Source organism: Panthera pardus, unplaced genomic scaffold (assembly GCF_024362965.1).
Source record: "Panthera pardus isolate Hobbes unplaced genomic scaffold, ASM2436296v1 HiC_scaffold_5, whole genome shotgun sequence".
NCBI lineage: Eukaryota > Metazoa > Chordata > Mammalia > Carnivora > Felidae > Panthera > Panthera pardus.
In genome coordinates, this window is record NW_026526980.1 from 19852039 (window position 1) to 19874970 (window position 22932).

Here is a 22932-nt window from a genome sequence, read left to right on the forward strand (position 1 = left end):
AGATGGAGAGCCGGAGCCCTGCCTCTGCCGAGCGCTTGGCAGGCCAGCATCTAAGCTCTGAACACTGTATGTCTGTTTCCCTGGTGGGCTGTGTGTTTGCTCCTATGGGCAGAGTCCCCACAACCCAGTCCCGTCAGCTGATGGCGACAATGAGAAGCGACAGCCTTATCCAGCTCCTGAGTGACCGAGATGGGACGGGGGCTCTGATCTCTATCTTGTGTCAGTTATGTGTCTCTATCTTATGGCACCTCCTTCAACCCCTGCTCCTGTCACCAGAGAGTCTGAGCTCCTTGAGAGCCGGGGCAGGCTGACGCCTCCACCCCCAGGGCCTGGCTCAGAGACGGTGCTCCGGTGTTACTTTGACTTCTGGCACCCAAAGAGCGAGCGGGAGGTCCAGGCCCTCCTGAGCAGGAAGGAAGAGCTGACTACAGGTCCCCGCCCAGCAGCATTTCCTGCGTGTGAACTTGGGAGGTTCCTGGCCATCAAATAGCACAGGGTGGTTGCTCCCCGTGGAGAACTCTCAGTCTGTCTCAGTACTTCCGGAGGAATGTCTCAGGATGGTACTCGAATGTCTAACACTTTCTTAACACTTGCTGACCCATCAATTCTCTTTTCTTTGAACATAGAAACAACACGGGGCACGTGGGTGGCTCAGTCAGTTGAGCATCCAACTTTGGCTCAGGTCATGATGTCACAGTTGTGAGTTCGATCCCCACAGAGAGCTCTGTGCTGACAGCTTAGAGCCTGCAGTCTGCTTTGGACTCTGTGTTTCCCTCTCTCTCGGTCCCTCCCCCACTCACCTTCTGTCTCTGTCTCTGTCTCAAAAACAAATAAACATTAAGAAATTAAAATTAGGGGCGCCTGGGTGGCTCAGTCGGTTAAGCATCCGACTTCAGCTCAGGTCACGATCTCATGGTCCGTGAGTTCAAGCCCCGCGTCAGGCTCTGGGTTGATGGCTCGGAGCCTGGAGCCTGCTTCCGATTCTGTGTCTCCCTCTCTCTCTGCCCCTCCCCTGTTCATGCTCTGTCTCTCTCTGTCCCAAAAATAAATAAACGTTAAAAAAAAAATTAAAAAAAAAAAAAAAAAAAGAAATTAAAATTAAAAAAAAAAAGAAAGAGCAGACCTCTGGGTCAATGAATGCTACTAGCAGGGAGGGAACAATATCTACTTAGAACATAATATCTTTGTTTAACCTTGTATTTATTTTCATGTTTTACTTTCTATTTATGGCACGTGATAACTGGTTTTCCATTTGCAGAAGTGATACAAAAAATGTTCCTTCTAAAATAAATTTATTCGGCAAATAGGAAATCATCTTAAGGAAAAATATGAAGTAAATAATAGTACAGGTGGTAAAGTGATAAGGCAAAAATCCTAACATTCGTGACTGAAGTTTGGGAAATCGGGCCCCCCCTTCCCTCCCCGTGCCGGGGCTGCAGCTCCTTTACCTCTCCCCAGCTCCTGGCTCTCCTCCCAGGGGGCGGCCAGCTGATACAGATGGCTGTGGAATCAAGGACCTCTCTGGGCTCCATTTCTACCGGGTGAGGCATTATAAATAAGCCTGTCATGGGGCAAATCTGTCTGGATTGATCCAGCAAGCTGGGAGGGAGGATGGCCAGAGGCCGCACACCGGGAGCTGCTCTTCCCCAGGGACAGTGTTCCTTTCCACATTGGATCAAACTCCGATCGCTTCGGCGGGCCTCCCTCACCCCGGAGGGGTCAGAGTCAGCGGGCTGCCATCTTCAACCTTAATGGGACGGCTGCCCCCTGACCTCCCTTGACTCGAGGTCCTAGCTGGAGGCAAGGAGGGGCCTCTCCAATTTGGCTGTCCAAGTTTCCTGTGGCAAGTTGGGGGTCAAAGCTACAGTTTGGATGTAATAAGACGCTCCTTTGCCTGGTCTTGACCTCTGTCTGTGTTTTCCTGGAGGCATGATCCGTGGCTCTGGGAGGCTGGCTTCCTGTCCTCTCCTGCTGGCAGGACTGACCCTGGTCATCTACACTCAGTCTGTTCTTCGGCAGCCACAGGACCCCTGCACGCCGATGTTGGCATCTTAGGTGCACAATGAAGGTGGAAGCTTCTGTGATGATGCTATTTCCTACCTGTTTGGTAGCTTGAGATCTTTCTTAATCTAGAACATGATTTTGGCGACTTCTGGCCCGTAGTCGGCCCCACCTCCAATTGTCTGTGCCGAGACCCTGGGCAGCCAGAGAGATACTTCTGGGCTTCCCCTGCAGCACAGGCTCTGTCCATGCGGTGCCTGCCCAGCCCCAGATCCAGGGAATTGAAATCCAGATGTAAAAGGCCTTGGGAGGGGTGTTCTTCCTTGTGGGCCCAAGTATGAACTTGGGCTCTTAGGCTGGAGCCTCAGGGTCTTAAGGCCTCAGAGAGACCCTCTGAGGTAAGGCCTTCCTCAGTGTCTCGGAGAGGCCAGTCCTCCAGGCCCTGGGGAATCAGAGCCCCACGCTGGTCCGACCTTCACGCCTCCAGAAAGCAGAGATCTGCTCCAGGGTGACCCGAGGTTGGAGGCCCCACTCCAGATCAGAGCTCCCTAGCCGCTGCCTCCGGGTCTGGGGGCTCCCCAGGTGCATGCTGGCCTCTGGCCTCTGTTCAGGCTCAGCCCAGCTCACCAGGCCTGGAGAATAGGGCCTCTCCTCCAAGGCCTGGGGCCCCCAGAAGGTGCTGCGGACTGGGGCCCTGGGTGGGCTCTGGAGGCCCAAGGAGCTGGGAGGGGAGAGTGGGGCTATAGGGGCAGGTGGGGCTGTGGCTCGGGCCTCCAAGGTGCCTCCAGAGATGGGAGGGTCTGGGGCCCCATCCATCAGCAAGGGGACCGCAGAGCCATACCAGTCTTCTGAGCGCTCTCGGGGGGTGCCCCTGGGCTCGATCCACAGTTCTCCTCCGGGGCGCCAGACCAGGGTGGGTGCACGGTTGCTGGGGTCTGGGTGCAGAGAGCGGCGGAAGAGGCGTTCGGCCAACACAGCTGTCGTTATGAGGAAGAGGGCGGCGAGGGAGGCCAGGGCCAGCATGATGGGGATGCAGGGCCCACAGGGCAGCGGGGGCCATGTAACCAGCTCCGACTCAGGGAGTCCCTCCACATGCCCAGAGGGCTGCTCTGGAGTTGAAGGCATCTGAAGAGACAGGGGGTCAGGAGAGGAAGCACATGAGACAAGGTCAGCACAACCTACAGGAAGAGAGAGGCAGCGTGTGTCCAAACAAGAATGAGGAGAGAGACAGAGGCCCGAGGGGCTCCGCATCCGGCCTGGGAAACAGACCCCGGCAGACAGAGGAACAAAGAGGGCCCAGAACGGCGAGAGATAGGCAGAAGGTTGGAGAGCCAGGATCCCACCTTGGTCAGCAGCTGGCCCTCCTGCTCTGGCTCCTGAACCTGCTTCCAGAAGCCCTGTCCCCCACCCCTACTCCCGCCGCCCAGACCCCAGGGTGCCTCAGACAAAACTGTAAGGGCCCCCAGAGATTCTTTCCTGCTGTCTAGGCTCCCCCACGTCTTGTTTGGGCCTCAGAGGAAGTGGTGGGTGCAGAAACGAGAAGCTCCCCTCCCGACTCCCACCCTGCCTGTGCGCCCCCTCCCACCGCTTGGCTGGCACCTTGGGTGCTCCTGGGCCCTCACGACTCTCCTTGGATTTGGTCTTGCTCTCTGCAGGTTCCACTGAGCTTGCTGTCCTGCCAGGTCCCGGGCGCCACCTCTGCACCTGTCCCCGCCTCTCCTCTCCAGCTCTGGCCCCGGGCCTGGCCAAACGTGCCTCCCTTGTTTGACTCTGCCTGCTTCTCTCTGCCCCCCAGGTCCGCCACCTGCAGGGGTCCTCACCACGCCTCACCTTAACTCAGGGCGGCCCCAGGGCTCCTGGCTCTCCCTTCAGAGCACTCCTCCTTGTGCAGGGTGTCAGGCAGTTGCCTCAGATGAGGCCGGAAGGGAGGGCACCACCTGTTGCTGGGCAACAGTGCCCCAACTCCTCTTGCCCCTGGGGAGTGTTTCCAAGGCAACCTGGGGGGATGTGGTCAATGTGGTGGGGAGGCGTTTCCTGGCGAGAGGTGGGGCCGGAATGGGCAGTGGTTGTGTTGAACTCACTCTCACCCCATAGCCAGGCCCCAGGCCCCTCGCTCTGCCTGATCTCCGAGGGGTGGCCCTGGCCCTGGCCTGCCCACTGCACCCCTCCGAACCCACCCCTGCCATCCAGCCCCCTCCTGCTTGACCCAGCCTTCCCCATACTTTTCATGAATATGCATCTCTTCGTCTTTAGGCCAGTTAGCCTCAGTTTTGGTTGGAAGCCATCTGTGAGGTGAGGCGTGGGCACCAACAAAGTAGGCCTCTTGGGAGAATCCTGTCTCCAAGACCATGAACATTTGCCCTCCGGCCTCCCTTCTCCTGGAGTGAGGCTCGGAGGAACCTGGGAGCAAGGAGTGAGGAGGGAGTGTTGTTCAGCCACTCGGATCCCTTCGGAGATTGTCTAGTTCCACTCGCTTGCTGACAGATGACAAACAGGCCCCGCACACAGGCGACGTTGTGCCCAAAGTCACACAACCCTTGTATACGGGAGGGACCGGAGAAGCATAGGTATAAATTCCTGGTCTGGCAAGCAACTGAACACAATCCTTACCAGGTATTAATATTTGCTTTTGCAAAATGACAGCCATTTCATGAGAAATGCTACAAAAATATGTTGCAATGTTAGTGTCTTACAAGATGGTCACAAGGGCAGCCTGACTCACATTGGTCTGTCCCGGTGGTTTTGAGGAAAGGGCCAGAAGGAGCACAAAATGTGGCATGGGATGGGGGTAGGTGGAAATGGAGAGTCCCGAGGCTCCTGGCTTTACGACATATGCCGAAACCTGATGTGATTATAATTCGATGAGATCATAAGCCTTAAAATAAAACTGGAACTTGGGGCGCCTGGGTGGCTCTGTCGGTTGAGCATCCAACTTCAACTCAGGTCATGATCTCATGATTTGTGGGTTTAAGCCCCACATTGGGCCCTGTGCTAACAGCTCAGAGCCTGGAGCCTGTTTCAGATTCTGTGTCCCCCCTCTCTCTCTCTGTCCCTCCCCTACTCTCTCTCTCTCTCTCTCAAAAATAAATAAGCATTAAAAACTAAAATAAAATAAAAAATAAAACCTGAACTTGATACCACTGAGATGGACACAAAAAATGGTTAAGATTGGGGCGACTGCCTGACTCAGTCGGAAGAGCATGTTACTTTTGATCTTGGGGTCATGAGTTCAAGCCCCACGTTGAGTGTGGAGATTACTAAAAAAAATAAACTTTAAAAAAAAAGGTCAAGGGAGCACCTGGGTGGCTCATTCAGTGAAGCATCTGACTCTTGATTCGGCTCAGGTCATGATCTCCTGGTTCATGGGTTCAAGCCCCAAGCTTGGGATTCTCTCTCTCCCTCTCTCTCTCCCCTCCCCCACTTGCTTGCACACACTGTCTCTCTCAAAATATATAAATAAAGTTAAAAAAAGGTTAATATAATAAATTTTGTTACATGTATTTACAACAATAAAAAATTTTAAGTCTAAATAAATAAGTAAATAAAATCTGAAAATTATGTATGTTCTGTTTTAATTAGTGATCCCTTAAAAAAACAAAACACTAAGGGCACCTGGCTGGCTCAGTCGGTAGAGCCTGTGACTCTTAATCTCAGGGTTGTGAGTTCAAGCCTTATGCTGGGGGTGGAACCTACTAAAATAGAATTTAAATTTAAAATTTAAACAAAACAAAACACTAGAAGGGTAAACATTATTAAAACCAGGAAGATCCAACATGATCTGGAATCCAAATGGGATGTTTTTGATTCTTAACTATCTCTTACCACTTAAAAAATAGCTTAACATTTTTGGAGGGTGCCTGGGTGGCTCAGTTGGTTAGGCATCCAACTCTTGATTTTGGCTCAGGTCATAATCTCATGGTTCATGAGCCCCGTATTGGGCTTTGTGCCAACAAGTGGAGCCTGCTTGGGATGCCTTCCTTCACTTCTGCTTAGATCCCCCTGTCCAATCTAGCCACCTGTATACCTTAACAGTTCTCTGCAGCCAAAGCTCACAGGCCCCATCGGAAGATAAAGGGACCTGGGGTACCTGGGTGGCTTAGTCGCTTGAGCGTCTGACTTTGGCTCAGGTCGTGATCTCACACTTCGTGAGTTTGAGCCCCACATCGGGCTCCTCACTGACAGTGTGGAGACTGCTTGGAATTCTCTCTCTCTGCCCCTCCACCACTTGTTTTCCCTCCCTCTCTCTCTCTCTCTCAAAATAAATAAATAAACTTAAAAAAAGAATAAGAAAAAAAAAGAAGGTAAAGGGACCAGAACGATCTCAAGGAAGCTAAGTATGTGTAGGGGCGACTTCCCACATGGCCACTTGTGAATGGCACATGGGTCCCTTTTCTCTGCCATGATGCCACTTGGAAAGTCACTGAGGTCCATTCTATACTGAGGCTTTCTGTAGCCAGCATCTGACCCCACACCCTGTGATACATGGCCGCCCACCAGATGTTCCCAGGAGAAAGGAGGGCCCAAGGGGCTGCCATAATTTTCCCAATTCCTACATGAAATGGGCCTGCCCGTACGAAGGTTCTTAGTCTGATTCTGGTGGAGATGGGTGGTCTCAAGAAAATGTTAAGCTTCATCCCCTCCACAACATACTTGGCTGTCACAGCCCCATTCATCACAAGGGTTTTACTACCTCCATGGGCAGTTAACCACTGGTGATCCAATTGGAGGATCCACTTGTAGCCTGGGTGTGGGAGACTCATCCCCATCCAAACCCACCCATTTTCTAACACCCCATCCCAATGCCAAAGGATATCAACAGGAGCCTGAAGGCATCACTCCACTGCTGTACTTTCTACATGCACAGGACTCAGTGGCCAAACTTCGTTTATTATTATTTCTATTGAACTTCACATGCTATGAAGTTCACCCAGTACAGTAGTAGTGGGTTTTAATATATTCATAAGATTGCACAACCATCACCACTATTTAATTTCAGGACATTTTCATCACCCCAGAAAGAAACCCTGTACCCATTAGTGGTCACTCCCCATTCCCTCCTCCCCCAGACCTTGGCAACGCTGTTTTCTTTTTTCAAAATATTTCTAAATGTTTATTTTTGAGAAAGAGAGAGAGAGAGAGAGAGAGAGACACAGCAGGCGAGGGGCAGAGAGAGAGGGAGACAGAGAATCCAAAGCAGGCTTCACGCTGTCAACGCAAAGCTGGATGTGGGTCTCCAACCCGTGAGCCGCCAGATCATGACCCGAGCTGACGTTGGATGCTCAACTGACTGTGCCACCAGGCGCCCCAACAACTGTCTGTTTTCTGTGTCTATGCATTTACCTCTTCTGGACATTTCATATAAATGCAATCACGTAACCTGCAGCCTTTTGTGCCTGGCAGCTTTCACTTCACATAATGTTTTCAGGGTTCATCCATGCTTAATGAATCAGTACCTCATTCTTCCTTTTTTTTTTTTTTTAATGTTTATTTATGTTGAGAGAGAGACTGTTGGGGAAAATACAAAGAGAGAGGAGAGAGAGAATCCCAAGCAGGCTCCACACTGTCAGCACAGAGCCAGACACGGGCCTCGATCCCACAAACCATGAGATCATGACCTGAGCTGAAGCCATGGGCCAGGCGTTCAACCAGCTGAGCCACCCAGGCGCCCCAGTACTTCATTCTTTTCTTTGTACAAAAGCTGAATATTTTAGTGTATGGCTATACTACATTTTTATCCATCCATCAGTCGAGGGACACGTGGATTGTTTCTGCTTCTTGGTTATTGCAAGTAATGCTGCTGTGAACAGTCATGTATAGGTTTTTGTGTGGACATGTTTTCATTTTCTCTTGGGTCTATAGCTGGGAGTCAGACCTCACAGTCGGATGGCAACAGTGTGTTCACCTTTTTGAGGAAGTGTGGGTGACCAATTTTACAACTGCTGAGTTCATCCACCTCTCCTTACTCTCTGCTCCGGGCCCACCCTCTGACAGCAGCAACGGTTCCACAACTTCTTCCTGCACCGTGTTGGGTCCACCGTGCACTTGGCTTCTAGGAAACGTGTGGAGGCCACCAACCTCAGGCAAGAGGAGAATCGACCGTCAACAGGCATGAGGGAAGACAACCCTTCAAGAAGATGGCTGCGGTCCTTCCATGCTCATGCCACCTGTCCTGGCTGAAGCCTAAAGACCTCTTCTTATGCAATGATACTGTGACCAGAGTTCTAGGTTTTGTGTTTCAAGCTGCCTTCATCCACGCACACCCAACCCTTGTCTCACCCCTGCCTGTGGAGCATGGTGTGCTCCGATCTTGCCACGCTCCCCTGGTGACAAGAGGGAGTAGCCAGGAACAGTAGGGGAGGGGGGCAAGTAGAGGAGCTCATGACTTGGGGTCCGTGTCACAACATGAGTTACAGTCTGAGGTCTCCAAGCAGAATGTCAGTAAAACGTTGCTTTGCAGGGGCGCGTGGGTGGCTCAGTGGATTGTCTGACTTCAGCTCAGGTCATGATCTTGTGTTCTGTGAGTTTGAGCCCCATGTTGGGCTCTGTGCTGACAGCTCAGAGCCTGGAGCCTGCTCCAGATTCTGTGTCTCCCTCTCTCTCTGCCCCTCCCCTGCTCACACTCTGTCTCTCTCAAAAATAGACAAAAAAAAAGTTGCTTTGCACTTCAGAAGGAGGCTCCAGCGGCTTCAGTGGATGAAGGAGCATACAGCCAACCTATCAGCCAACATCTCCTGGCCAGACAGAATTAAATCGTGTTCTCTGCTCTTGTGTTATCTGAAAGGCACAACCCCAGGTGGTGAGGAGCAGAGAAGCAGACAGCCTATAACCACATTTTATACTTGGAAACTGAGACTTAGGAGGATTGAGTAGCCCAACCGGGGTGACCAACCATTCCCATTGTGCCTGGGGCCATCCTTATTTTTATTCATTCATTCATTCATTCATTTTAAAATGTAAGCTCTATGCCCAACGTGGGGCTTGAACTCATGACCCCAAGATCGAGAGCCACATGGTCTACTGATGAACCAGCCAGGCACCCGGGACCGTCCTGGTTTTAGCACTTGAAGTTCCACATCACAGAAAACACTTTAATTCTGGGTCAACTGAGAAAGTTGGTTGTTGTCATCCAAAGTCACACAACTCAAGTCCCAGAGCTGAATCGGAACCCAGATCTGACCGTCTCCAACCTCCTGCTGCTGAATGAATGACTTAATGAGCAGGTCAGTCATAAGAAACGCCTTCAGAGTATCAACAGAAAGGTCCAGGCACTTCCGGTTGTTCTTCCCTTCACCCTCACCCCCTCTGCAGTGGGGTCTACCCTGCTGAGAGTCCCAGCCCTCACCCGGAGCTATCTTGCTGCCAGACAGGGGATAAACACAGGGCTGAGCTCAGGAGCGTTTTGTCACTGCTCAGGGCCTGCTGGGTGGCACCTACTGGCTGCTCAGGATCCCAAGAGTCAGAGATTCCAACCTTGAGAGCTGTGAAAAATGATAAGATTGGGGGTGCCTGGCTGGCTCAGTCAGAGGAACATGCAAGTCTTGATCTCAGGGTCGTGAGTTCAAGCCCCACGTTGGGTATTAGAGATGATTTAAATAAATAAACTTTAAAAAATGATAAGAATGAATTAGAAAGTTCCCAAGTGCCACCTGCGTGGGGAAATCGGGGAAGGTGGAAAGAATCCGGGCTTTGGAACCAGGCAGCCCTGGGATTAAATCTGAGGTTCCTAGCTCCACAGCTGTTGAGACCCTTGGCAATCTATTCGATTTCCATTTTTTCATGAATTCCCAACTTGAAGGGTTGTTGGAGGGTAATACTAGATAGTTTATATAAAGCACCTCTTAAAGTAGGCATTCAGCACTTCTGTCCCCTTCCATCTTGGTCTAGCATTGTTGCTCATCTTTGAAAGGCCCTAAAGGATCTGTCCCTTCACATCTGTTCACCCACCTGAAATCTTGTTACCACTCAAGATTGTTCTATACCAACCATCAGATTCCCCCAGGCTCTGAGCCTCCCTCCCTCTTCTCCCACTCCACCTGCTGGTCCATCCCATTGTACTTCTTTTCCTGGAGCCCACATCCTGGAGTCCCCTCCTGACTAGCCCTACCCAATCTCACTCCACTTCCTCTATAACCTTGACTTTGTGCTGTATTGTTCCAACCGCTCTCTTCCTGGCATTTGCCATTCCTTGGCATTTGCCTGGCATTTGCCATTCCTTGTCCCCCCCCCCCCCCGCCCCCACATACACACCTTCCTCATAAAGCTTCTGCCTGGAACCAGTACAACTACTTCCTTTTGTTCTGTTAACAGGTTGGTGAGCCACATTGGAGAAAATCACACAACTGACCACGTGTAGTGCCCCCACCTCCACCTGGTCCCTCAGTCATGTTGTCATGTGGATCTGGGCAACGCTCTCTCTCTCTCCCTTCCCTACCAGCTTTGCCCAACCTCGACTCTAACCATCAGCGGATACACTTTCTCTCTCTTGTGCAGAAAGCTGAGGCCTTCAGGCAGGAGCTCCAGCTCTCTGCCTTGTTCATTCTCAGCCTCTGAGAGTGGGGTTGGCCATGCTCACTCTTGGTTCTGTTCATGGCTTGCCTGGGGATTCTCACTGGCTTCCTCCAGTCTCTGCGGGCCCTGTCTGCCCTGATACTTTCTTCCCTCAGTGAAGGATGGTGTGGCCCACTTACTTCGTCCTCTGTGCTGATCTTCCTACTTTGTTCCAATGTCTCTATTCCTCCTAAGCTACTGCTCCTGGCCAAGGCGCTTCTATGTGCCTAGCAATTTACTAACCCCTCTTCTCTTCTCTTTTCTTCTCTTCTCTCTCTTTTCTTTTCTTTCCTTATTAAGTAATCTCTATACCCAACATCAGGCTCAAAGTCAAACCCAGAGATCAAGAGTCAGATGCTTCACCAACTGAGCCAGCCAAGCGCCCCTAAGCACATTGCTATGTCTCATTTAATCCTGTAAAGCAACCCTTGAAGTGGATCTTATCCTTCCTTTTGCAATGAGGAAACTGAGATTCAGAGACTTTAATTTGCCAAGGGAAAGCGGCAAAACCAGGCCTCAGCCCGCTTCTCTCTTTTCACTGTGCAATTCTGGCATCTGTGACCACACTTCCTGGCCACAGCCAGGATCCTTGTCCCCTCCTCTGGGTTTGACTGAATCCCTATGCATCCAGCTATGCTCCTTCCCTGCACTCTGAAGACCAGCTTGATTAGGTTTGCCCTTCAGGAGAGTGTGAGCCCCTCCAGGGCAGGACACTTCATTTCCATTTTCTCAGGGCCCTCAGTAGGTGCTTTTGATGTTCAGTTCAAGCTACACTGGCCTGTGTATCAGTATTCTCCGGTTACTTGACCATTTTGCCCTTACTCTTTTATAAGATGCGTAGACATGATGAGGTGATGATACCAGAGAAGACACGTGACATCCTCATAACCTTGATATGATAAGGCCAGAGTTGAGAAGTACTAAAATCAGCAAGTCTGGCCTCAGGTGGACACACACCTTTAGTTTGCCTGCAACATATTCAATTGGGGGGCGGGGGCGGAAAACCAAACCTCACAATGTTAGCAAATGTATGGAAGGCTAGGAAAATGTGATTTAGGTTTACAACTAAAACATGAGGGGTATTTAGGAATTTTATGATTTTCTTATTTCCACAGGATGGAGCCACTCCTTAGATGATGAGAAACAGAGAACTTCCTTGGCATCAGGCGGTGTTCTGGAACTTTACTTCCATTAAATATATCATAACCACAGCAACCTGAGGAGGTAGGCAAAATTATTGCCTTTTTGTTTATGTGTGTGTTTTCAGACGAGAACAGAAGCAGAGAGAAGTGAAATACCTTGCCCTAGGCGCCCAGCTTCTGAGTCCAGCCCCGTCTGTGCACCTCTCAAACACTCCACCCCGCGTCTGTCTTAAAAATAAACAACAACAATATGTGTGTGTGTGTGTATATATATATATATATATATATATATATATATAACAGGTTTCCAAGTGACTTTAACTTTAGTTGTCCAAATCAACCTACACAAATAGCTTTCTTTGAGGGGTGCTTGGCCGGCTCAGTAGGACAAGCATATGACTCTTAATCTCAGGGTCGGGAGTTCAAGCCCCATGATGGGTATGGAGATTACTAAAAAAAAAAAAAAAGCATAAACTTAAAAAAATTCTTTTTGCAGGGGGGCGCCTGGGTGGCTCAGTCGGTTAAGTGTCTGACTTTGGCGCAGGTCATGATCTCACAGTTTGTGAATTCGAGCCCAAATCAGACTCTGTGCTGATAGTGCGGAGCCTGCTTCTGATTCTCTGTCTCCCTCTCTCTCTGCCCCTCCTCCACTCGTTCTCTCTCTCTCTCAAAAATAAAGAAATAAACATTAAAAAAAATTCTTGTGTCAAGTTGTATGATGCATTTGACAAAGATCTCCAGGATCTGAACTAAGCTAAACCATAAAAATAAAGCTAACTGCAAACGAGAAAGAAAGCCCTTGCTCCCTCATCAACCTTATCTGAAAGAAATGAAAAAGAAAGACCATATTTTGTGAGAATTGAAGACAGAGAAAAAAATAAACATTTACTCAGTACTTATGTGTGCTAGATCTGTGCCAGGGGCTTGACACAAATTGGTTAGACTCATTATCTCCTATCGCAGATGAACAAACTGAAGTTTGAGGATCATGGAGGAAGGGCACGAACCAAGCTTTAAGATAAGTCTCTTGCTGGGGTTCCTGGGTGGCTCAGTCGGTTAAGTGTCTGACTTTGGCTCAGATCATGACCTGGTGGTCAGTGAGTTTGAACCCTGTGTTGGGCTCTGTGCTGACTGTTCACAGCCTGGAGCCTGCTTCGGATTCTGTGTCCCCCTAGCTCTCTGCCCCTCCCCCACTCATACACACACACACACACACACACACACACACACACACACACACCCTCTCTCTCTCTCTCTCTCCCTCTCTTTCAAAAATAAATAAACATTAAAAAAATAAAAATCTTACCCTTTGAGAGAGGTAGGTTTTTTTTCAAGGATTTTTTTTTTTTTAACAGCAGTTCAGAATAGGGAAGAACCTTTTATATTGTGAGTCAGTACATGCAGTATAGAGTATTTGACTGAAACAGTATTTTAGGAAATAGTATTTAGTCTTGTTACATGTGATGCTCTTACTTTCTCTATTTCACTTTTCAAATGTGTTGGTCTTGGGGCACCTGGGTGGCTCAGTTGGTTGAGCATCCGATTTGGTTTTGGCTCAGGTCATGATCTCAGGGTTGTGGGATTAAGCCCCGAGTCTGGCTCTGCACTAAGCATGGAGCTTGCTTAAGATTCTCTCTCTACCCCCCCCCCCCCCCGACCCGACTCACTCTTTCAAATTAAAAAAAAAATGTTGGTCTTGGGGCACCTGGCTGTTCTAGGGGCTGTAGGTTCGAGCCCCACGTTGGGTATAGACATTACCAAAAAAAATAATAAACTTAAAAAATATATTGGTCTTGAGCCGTTAAAATGATTTTGTGGTCCACTAGTGAGTTAAGACCTACAGTTTAAAAAGCACTGTCCTGGGGCGCCTGGGTGGCTCAGTCGGTTAGGCATCTGACTTCGGCTCAGGTCATGATCTCACGATCCGTGAGTTAGAGCTCTGTGCTGACGGCTCGGAGCCTGGAGCCTGTTTCGGATTCTGTGTCTCCCTCTCTCTCTGACCCTCCCCCGTTCATGCTGTCTCTCCCTGTCTCAAAAATAAATAAACATTAAAAAATTAAAAAATAAATAAATAAAAAGCACTGTCCTTGAGGATTTTGGTTGATCTCGAGTCCTTTAACTTCTCATGTTCCAAATGCAGAAATATAGATTCAAAGAAATAGTGACTTCTGTTTTTTAAAAATGCTTATTTATTTTTGAGAGAGACAGCATGCATACAAGTGGGGGATGGCAGAGAAACAGAAAGGGAGATACAGAATCCAAAGCAGGCTCCAGGCTCTGAACTGTCAGCACAAAGCCCGATGTGGGGCTTGACCACACGAGCGGTGAGATCATGAACTGAGCCAACGAAGTCAGATGCTCAACCACCTGAGCCATCTGGGCGCCCCTGAGCTGCCATCTTTGATATCCAGTGTTTGGTTCCATCCTGTGGGATATACTCCTCATAAGGAAGACAAAAGACAGACAGTAGTAAGAGGAGACAGAGGAGAGAATTAGAGAGAGAGCTTGGGGGAGGAGAAGAGACAGAGAGAAGAGACAAAAGGAAAAAGGTATGGAGACAGTGAATACAAAGAACAACCCTTAGAGCAGGAGATGATGGGGAAAGATCAAGACAAATGGAAAGAGAGAAGTAGGAAGGAAAGAAAACCAGAGAGGACAAGAGAGACAGAACAAAACAGCTGGAATGAGGAAGTTATCTCACCAGGACATGCTTGTTTTGAACTTGAAGCAGAGATCAAACAATGGAACCCTGGCTGCCCTCCTTGCTCCTGGAATCTCCAGGCCAAGAGCCCTGTCCTATTTCCGGCTCCTTAGGTTGGGGCTCCCTGGCTTTCCTGGGAGGAGTCCTCAGTCCTAGATGGTCTATGAAGGGTGGATACTCTATGTGTCCAGCTACTAGTCATTAATCACCAAGGCTAATGACTCCAGCTCTTCCCTGGGCTCCACCCATCTCTCTGCTTGGGAGGGCCCGCTGACTCAGAGGGTTAAAGAGCCAATCCTAGAGGAGTCAAGAAGTAGGACTCAGGAGTCCATCCTAGAGACTTGGGTGGAAGAGAAGAGCCTCAGAAGAGAAGAAATCTATGACATCAAGCTAACCTATGGGAAGGAGCTGTTGCCCTGTGTGGGCTTTATCCCCCAGAAGATTCAGCCATGGCTCCCAGGAGCCCCGAGGGCCTTGAGCCCAGAACTTCCCCCAAGGAAGGAACCATGTACCGTTACTTCCTCAGCGTCCCACATGCCTATTGGCCTGACTGCCTGTCTCTCAGGAGGGAGATCGACAGGTGTTAGTTGTCCACCTGCAGCAACACATTACCCTTCTCAGAAAAGTTTTGTAAAGTCTGGAAGATTGAGGATGGATAGATGGGGAAAAAAAAGCCAAGTACGGCAAAATATTAACCATGGTAGAATCTACGTGGTGTGCATATGAGTGTTCACTGTACATTTCTTTCAATTTTTCCCTATGTTTGGATTTTTTTCATATAAAATAACAGGAAAGAGGAAGAAAAAAAATTGTCTGGAAAATAGTAGACACTCCTAAGTACAGGGCATAGGGTGTATCATCCCTTCTCACGAGAGTTTAGATTTCAAATGTAGGACAATGAGGACAATGTTTCTCCTGAAAGATGACAGATTGCAGGTAGGAGCACCTGTAGAACACCCAAATAGGGGGGTGACAACCTTAGACTACACCCAGAAGAAATTAGTAACTTTGGCCACCCAAAGCTGCTGGCTGTTCCGTTGGTGACTGTTTCCTCAAGTTTATTCTGTCCATCCTGATACCTGGGCCTTGGCCCAGAGAGGACACCACTCTGACAACTGACCCCACGAGGCTGATCACGTTTGCTCAGGAGGTGAAGTTCACACGATAAAGAGCAGGGGGAGGGCTTGAACCTGATATAAAAGATCTGGAAGTCTCAGGGGGGTTACTTTGCACCTGGAACTTCCAGGGGAGGGGTGACAGAGGGCTGAGCTAAGGGGTGAAAGTATTGGCTAGATTTGAGTTAGGGGGAATTCAAGCAGAGCTGGACTGCCTGGAGTGAGTGGCAGGGGAGACCTGTGTGGCAGGTACCTGGGGCATCTGAGGGAGGTACAAAGATATCTGGGTCTCAGAAGAAAGACTGGAGATACCTGGGATGCTCGGGGTATCGATACAGCCAGATTTGTGTTAGTGGAGAAAGAATTATGACAAATAGACCAGGCATCTGGAATCTGATATCTTGAGCTGTGGTCCAAACTCGTTGTGCAGTTTCTCAACTGTTCCGATGCTGGTATTGGCAGTCTCATCTATAATCACCCTCACTGCCTGGGTACACAAAGACGCACCCCTAAAATGCTCCTTTCCTTCTGATTTGAGACCTGGCTGAAGCTAGGAATTTGACCTCTGTCCCGGAGATCCCCCAAGCCGGGCCCGTGTATCACAGGCAGGTTGCAGTTAGGTTTTGCTCAGAATCCTGGTTTGGTAAACTCAACCATCTCTATGGTTTGGAGATGGCTTCCACTTCTTTGAAACTCTTTTCCTGCTTTGTGCCAGGAGGGACCAGGACTTACACGGGTTGGTCCAGACAGAGGCTTAGGATTGATCTTCTGACTCAGGATGGAACAAGGGGGTCGGCTACCTCGAGACCAGGGACGACAGAGGGGTTAAGGACACCGTACCTGCCAGGAGCAGGACTAGAGACTAGGGGCAATCCTTTCTGAGCCCAAGACTGGGTCAGTTAGGTCTGAGTTGAGGGACAAAGAGGGCCAAGTCTCAGTTGGAGGTCTAACCCAGGGAAGCATGGGTAAATGAAGTCCAAAGGAAACAGAGTGAATGAACATTGACGTTCTCCTTTCTTTCCCCTCCAGCCCCAGAATGTTGACCATTGCTCTTCTTGCCCTTGTCTGCGCATCAGCCTCGGCCAATGCCAGTAAGTGAGAGGCCAGGAGCCCAGTATTAGCGTCATGGGAAGACAGCTTCCTGCTCTGCCAGTGGCCAAGGCTCACAGGGGCTGGCTTGGGGTGGTGGACGTCGAGTTGTGGGAGGTGTAGGAGCGGTGAGGAGGGACTGGAGCTCTTGAGATCTCTCCTTCTGACGCCTACTGTCCCCTCCAGTTCAGGCTAGGTCCTCCTCCTACAATGGAGAGTATGGAGGCGGTGGAGGCGAGCGATTCTCCCATTCTGGTTACCAGCTGGAGGGTCCCATCACTGCCATCCGTATCCGGGTCAACAGATACTACATCGTAGGGTAAGATTCTTTGTGTGTCTGTGGTTTGGGGATCCTCTCCGATCTTACCACACTGGAAAGTTCTCAGTCACTTTGGGTCACATTTGTTTCAGTCAACAAGTCCCAGGGATAACTTGGGATGTGAAAGGTATCAGGAAGCTGGGGTCTGAGGCTGGTGCTGCTACAGCCCTACAGCCCCCAGTGTGCACGTCTTGGGCAAATCTGTAGTACAGCCGCTGAGGAGCTGGGAAGCTGGCTACTTTGGCCCCACCTGAGGTGTAGGTCCCCTCGGGCATCCTCCATCTTGGCTGACGCCTCTCCCCAAAACATGTATCCTTCTGATCCTGGGGCAGCAGAGTCTCTTCCCTCATGAAAGCCATCCAGAAAGGCCCGTCTGCTTCTTTCACGTAGGGGTTGGGGGCACAGCGGGAACCTAGATTTCAAACTGAAGCTCTACCACTGGCCGGGGGGCTCCAGCCAAGCTACTTTTCCTCTCTGAGCCTGTCGGCAAAAGGAGTTGAATTTCCCAGTAGGACCTCAAGGCCTCCCTCATCCCTCACACACCTTGGGACTGGCAGGGGACCTGTCATCTCTGCCACCAGTTTGCAGGTCTCTCGGCTTGTAGGCCAAGAGGTCCTCAATTCCAATCACCCTGCTCAGTCTTCCCTCCCTCACCACCCCCCCCCCCAGCCTCCAGGTGCGCTATGGCAAGGTGTGGAGCGACTATGTGGGTGGCACCCAGGGAGACCTGGAGGAGATATTCCTGCACCCCGGGGAGTCAGTGATCCAGGTGTCTGGCAAGTACAAGTACTACCTGAGGAAGCTCGTCTTCGTGACTGACAAGGGCCGGTACCTGCCTTTTGGGAAAGACACAGGCACGAGTTTCAATGCTGCCCCCTTGTACCCCAACACCGTGCTACGCTTCATCAGCGGCCGATCTGGTGCCCTCATCAATGCCATCGGCCTGCACTGGGACGTCTATCCCAGCGATTGTGGCAGTTGCTGAACTGCAGCCTTGCTCTGGGCCGGGCACTGCAGTGGGGCTGTGAGAACTACCTTACCACCAACTCCACCTACAGGGTTCAATAAAAATAATAATAAAAGGACATAGCTGACGCTGGAGTGTATGTGGGTGTGTGCAGCTGGGACCCGCCTCCTGACTCTGGCTGTGGATGTGTGAATCTCCTTTCTGGCTATCTGTTGGATGTCTCTCTGGTGAAGAGTGGGAGGGAGAGAGAGAGAGAGAGAGAGGTGTAATGTCTCGGGCTTTTCTTCATAGTTTATTGAGAAGAGGAAAGATTCTGTCTTGCTCCAACTCTTTTTTTTCAAGGATGGCTCCTGACACTAGTTTATCCAAACTGGGGCTCCAAGCCTGAGAGTGCGGCCTAGCTTACTGCCCAAACCCCAGATGTCCAACTCTCTAGACCATGTCTCCCTTGAGATAGTGTCTCCCCACCAAAAGCTGTCACCTGGCTCTCTTGGCATTAACCCACTTGCTGTCTCTGAGTGGCCTGGGCCATTTTCTTTCGTGCTTTCTCAGAATCCACCTGACTCCCGAAGCTTGGCCCACGTTTGTGTCAAGAAATCTGTCTCTTACTCCAGCCTGGTTCCTCCCCACCTTTGCCCATAAGCACTGATGCTCCCTGCTTAGCTCAGCTCGCTCAGAATTGGGCTTCTTTCCCTAGGAAGCCGCTACCTCCTCAACAGCTTCTACTCTGCCAATACCATCCTCAAAAATGGGCATTCCAAGAGGGATAGATGTCCATGGTGGGTTTCCATGAACGTCGGGGGTTGGTTACCATTCAGGGGAAGCAACAGAGTGGCTGGAGAGATTCAGCAAGGATATAAAGTTGCTTTGGAAATAATTCTTGGGACTCTAGTGCCCAGTCCTAAAATTACCACAGTGTTTTGTTTTTGCCTTTTGGTGGTGGTGGTTGGGGGTGAGGGAAGTCACTCATTGCTCCCCAAAGATTTATTCACATCATGGGGAATGCCAGAGTCACATCTCTTCCCAATGAGACAAAGATAACAATTGTTTACATGTAATTTGAGGAAGAAATATTAATTAACATTACAGAAACAAACTCATGCCTAGAGAGTTTTTAGAACAATTCCTTTATTTCTCTCAAAGAATTCCATGGGATGGAGTATCATGTCAGAGTAATTTGTTTTGAGATATAAAGTACATAAAATTCACCCATTTATTTATTTATTTATTTAAGTTTATTTGAGAGAGAGCATGAGCGGCGGAGGGGCAGAGAGAAGAGAGTCAGAGACAGAGAGAATCCCAAGCAGCCTCCACACTCAGTGCGGAGCCCAAAGCGGGGCTCGATCTCACAAACCGTGAGATCATGACCTGAGCTGAAATCCAGAGTCAGCCACTTAAGACTGAGCCATCCGGGTGCCCCAATATTCGACCTTTTAAAGTGTGCCATTTCTGACGTTTTTAGTACATTCACAGATTGTGCAACTATCACCACTAATGCCAGAATTTCGTCATCAGCTCAGAAAGAAATCCCATCCCCATTAAGCAGTTGCTCCCCATTCCTCTCCCCCAGCCCCTCGTAACCACCCATCTACTTTCTGTCTCTATGGATTTCCCTGTTCCGGGCATTTCATGTAGATGGAATTTTACAGCAGTGTGGTCTTTTGTGTCTGGATTCTCCCATTTAGTGTATTTTCAAGGTTCATCCACATGGTAGCATGTTCAGGACTTCGTACCCTTGGCGGCTGAATCTGACACATCAGATACCTGGTCAACTTCAGGATCAGCTTTGCACCAGCGGGTCTCACCCTGGGCCAGTGAAGTCGCTGGCACCTGACAGGCAGCTGCCGCAGAAGAGGACGAAGTCATGGGATTCCCAGCTTTTGTGTAGTCGACACATTAGGCTTTTGTAAAAGATTTTATTTAAAGAAAACTTTCCTTTCCTTATAAAGTTCTAAAATTGCTAAATTGAGCTAATCATACGTTTATCAAATGCTCTCTGCTAGGTGCTTGGGAGTACAAAGACCACTGAAGAATTGTTTCTTTTCCTCTAGTCAAAGGGAAGACTTGGTGAAGGAAGGGGCATGTGTGTGTGTATGTGTGTGTGTGTGAGCGTACCCATGTGCGTGTGTGATAGGGGCACAGTACTGGGCTCAGGCCACAGCCTATGCAGAAATATGAACACATTACAACGACAATTGCACAGTTAAAATGCAAAGTTCAACTGGGTACAGACGAAGTCTCACGGAAAGGCAGGGACCATGCATGTCATGCTAAACTGTTGAAACTTTATTTTATGGGCTACAAGAAGCCACTGAACCAAGATTTCACCCAGGGGATTGATAAGATTTATACGAAAATCATCTTTTCTGGTATAAGTGGGGAAAATGGATTGATGGTGAAGCAGGATGAGATAATAGTTAAGAGACTAGGTCTAGATCAGAAATGATGGATGTTTGAACAAAGGCAGTGATGTGATGAAAAAAAGAGAGGGAAGAATTTGAGAGATTTGGGAGATTTGAAGACTCAGAAAAACTTGATAAAAGAACACATGAGGGTGAGTGAAAGAGGAGAGTCTAGAAAACTATCATGTCTAGTATGGGCAACTGGGAAGAGAGAGATCCTCTCTAAGATGAGGACTACAGGAGAAGAAATTAGCTTTTGGACCTGTTGCATTTTCAAATAATACTTATTTATTTTGAGAGGGAGGAAGAGAGAGAAAGAGAGCAAGAGAGCACAGTAGCAGGGAAGCGAGAGAGAGAGAATCCCAAGCAGGGTCCGTGCCACTAGTGCAGAGCTTTATGCAAGGCTCGATCTCACAAACCTGAGATCATGACCCGAGCCGAAATCAAGAGTCAGACGCTTAACTGACTGAGCCGGACAGCTGCCCCAAGGACCTGTTGCATTTTGATGTTTCTGTGGCACATCCTGATGGAGACCCAACATTACACAGAGGACTATTTAGCAATAAAGGCTTGGATACAGCTTTCAGGTAAGCCTTAGATTCAGGAGTCACAAGCACAGAGACAATGGACTTCCAGTGATGGATGTGGAAGAAGTCACGTGGGAAAACTGTGGGCATATAAAATGAGAAGAAGGCTGGCGTCAGAGGATTGGAGAATACCAAAGAGGAATTGGTTAGAGAAAAGAGACGGGAGGGGCCGGGGAGGGAATGCACTCAGGGGCAAGAGAGAAATTTCATGGAGCTGTTACTGCCATCTAAGCAAGAAAAGGACGGACTTGAGATTCTTTGCCTTTGGCAATCAGAAGGTCATGAATAATCCCGAAAGAGCTTCGGGGGGATGGGAGGAAGCTGAAACCAGGCTGCAGTTGGCTAAGGAATGAATGAGAAATGAGGAAATACAGGCAGCAAGACTTGAATATTCCAAGATGTCTGGCTCCAGAAAGCCAGAAAATAGGCTAGTCACAGTTATGGGGGATGTAAGGAAAGAGAGATTGGGTTTTTTTCCTAGACAGGGGAGACATGAGCATGTTTATATGACGAAGAAGGAGTCAGAGGGAGGAAGAGGCTGAGGATTCAGGAAAGACGAGGGAACTGATGGAACAAGTTCTCGCAGGAGATTGGGGGGATGTTTTACGTAGCTGTTGGGGCAGGAAACCTTAAGAAAGAAGAAAATGAAGATGAGTGAAGGTACAGGTTAGTTTGTAGAGGGAGTGGGTATGGAGCAAACCTTGAGGGAATTAATACCCAACCTTGACTTGTTCGGTTGCATAAGTATACCTGCCTGTTGTATGAGTCACATTCTTCCAGAGGAAAACCAGCAGGAGACATACGTACATATATACATAAAGAGTTTTTTTCTTTTAAGATTTCGTTTCATTTTATTTATTTAAATGCTTTATTTTTGTGAGAGAGGGAGAAAGGAAGAGCACAGGAGGAGGAGCAGCAGAGAGAGAGAGAAAGAGAAAGACAGAATCCGAAGCAGGCTCCAGCTGTCAGCACAGAGCCCACTAGGGCTTGAACTCGTGAACTGCAACATCATGACCTGAGCTGAATTTGGATGCTTAACCGAAGGGGCCACCCAGGCGCCACTTTAAGGTTATTTATTTATTTAAATATTTTATGTTTATTTTGAGAGAGAGAGAGAGAGAGAGAGACAGAGAGAGAGAGAGAGAGTGCACACGCTAGCAAGCGTGAGTTGGGGAGGAGCAGAGTGAGGGAGACAGAACCCTAAGTGGGCTTCAGGCTCTGAGCTGTCAGCACAGAGCCAGACATGGGGCTTGAACTCATGAACTTGAGAGCATGACCTGAGCTGAAGTCAGACGCTTAATTGACTGAGCCACCCAGGCGTCCCTTCTTGTGCCTGTTGTTGGAGGTATTTTTTAATGCTTTTTTTTTCTCTTTTGTTGACTTATGAGCTATAACTATTTCAGTGTGTGTGTGTAGTTGCTTTAGGGTTTATAGCATTCAACTTTAACCTCTCTCAGTCTGCTTCTGAGAAGCATTACACCACATCATACATAGTATAAAAACCTTGCAACTGTAGACTTCCATTTCACCTCTCCTGGCCTCTATGCTATCATTGTCATGTATTTAACTTTTATATATATTGTAACCTCCACAGTATACTATTCTTTTTTTTGAAAAAAATCAATTATCTTTGAAAGGTACTTAAATAATAAGAAAATAAGTCATACATATATATATATATATATATACACATATATATGTATATTTATGTGTATATATATATACACATATATATCCATATGTCTACTATTTTTTTAAATTTTTAAATTTTTATATAATCTCCATATCCAACGTGTGGCTCGGTCTCACAACCCAGAGATCAAGAGTCACGTGGTCTACTGACTGAGCCAGCCAAGTGCCCCTATATCTAAGTTTATTTATTTTGAGAGACAGAAAGAGCAGAGGAGGGGCAGAGAGAGAGAGGGAGAGAGAGAATACCAGGCAGGCTCTGTGCTGTGAGCATGGAGCCTGATGTGGGCTCAAACTGATGAGCCGTGAGATCATGACCTGAGCTGGAACCAAGAGTTGGACCCCTAACTGACTGAGCCACCCAGGCGCCCCT

General features: G+C 48.9%; 2 protein-coding genes across 6 annotated transcripts in view; one reads left to right on the plus strand and one right to left on the minus strand.

Annotated features, from left to right (window-relative positions):
* Window positions 1-1275: 1275 nt before the first annotated feature.
* The window catches only part of CUNH16orf54 (chromosome unknown C16orf54 homolog), a 50249-nt gene continuing 28592 nt past the window's right edge, over window positions 1276-22932 (minus strand). For 2 of the 5 annotated variants that reach the window (XM_019436298.2, XM_053894579.1), the window contains one exon: window positions 1276-3126. In XM_019436298.2, coding sequence (XP_019291843.2) covers window positions 2452-3126 — 675 coding nt within the window. In that variant the 3' untranslated portion in view covers window positions 1276-2451. The other 3 variants (XM_019436296.2, XM_019436297.2, XM_019436299.2) reach the window with 3 other exon arrangements.
* LOC109259015 (zymogen granule membrane protein 16) lies at window positions 15732-18009 on the plus strand. The gene is made up of 4 exons (XM_019436301.2): window positions 15732-15755; window positions 16536-16597; window positions 16782-16914; window positions 17584-18009. Exons 2-4 carry the CDS (start codon window positions 16543-16545, stop codon window positions 17897-17899), a joined length of 504 nt encoding a protein of 167 aa, XP_019291846.1. The 5' UTR covers window positions 15732-15755; window positions 16536-16542; the 3' UTR covers window positions 17900-18009.

Bases quoted from the DNA above. Each gene is read 5' to 3' on its own strand.
- LOC109259015 (XM_019436301.2), top strand. From the start codon at position 16,543: ATGTTGACCATTGCTCTTCTTGCCCTTGTCTGCGCATCAGCCTCGGCC. The intron at 16,598-16,781 runs GTAAGTGAGAGG...TGTCCCCTCCAG, and splicing joins ATCAGCCTCGGCCAATGCCA to TTCAGGCTAGGTCCTCCTCC. The intron at 16,915-17,583 runs GTAAGATTCTTT...CCCCCCCCCCAG, and splicing joins AACAGATACTACATCGTAGG to CCTCCAGGTGCGCTATGGCA.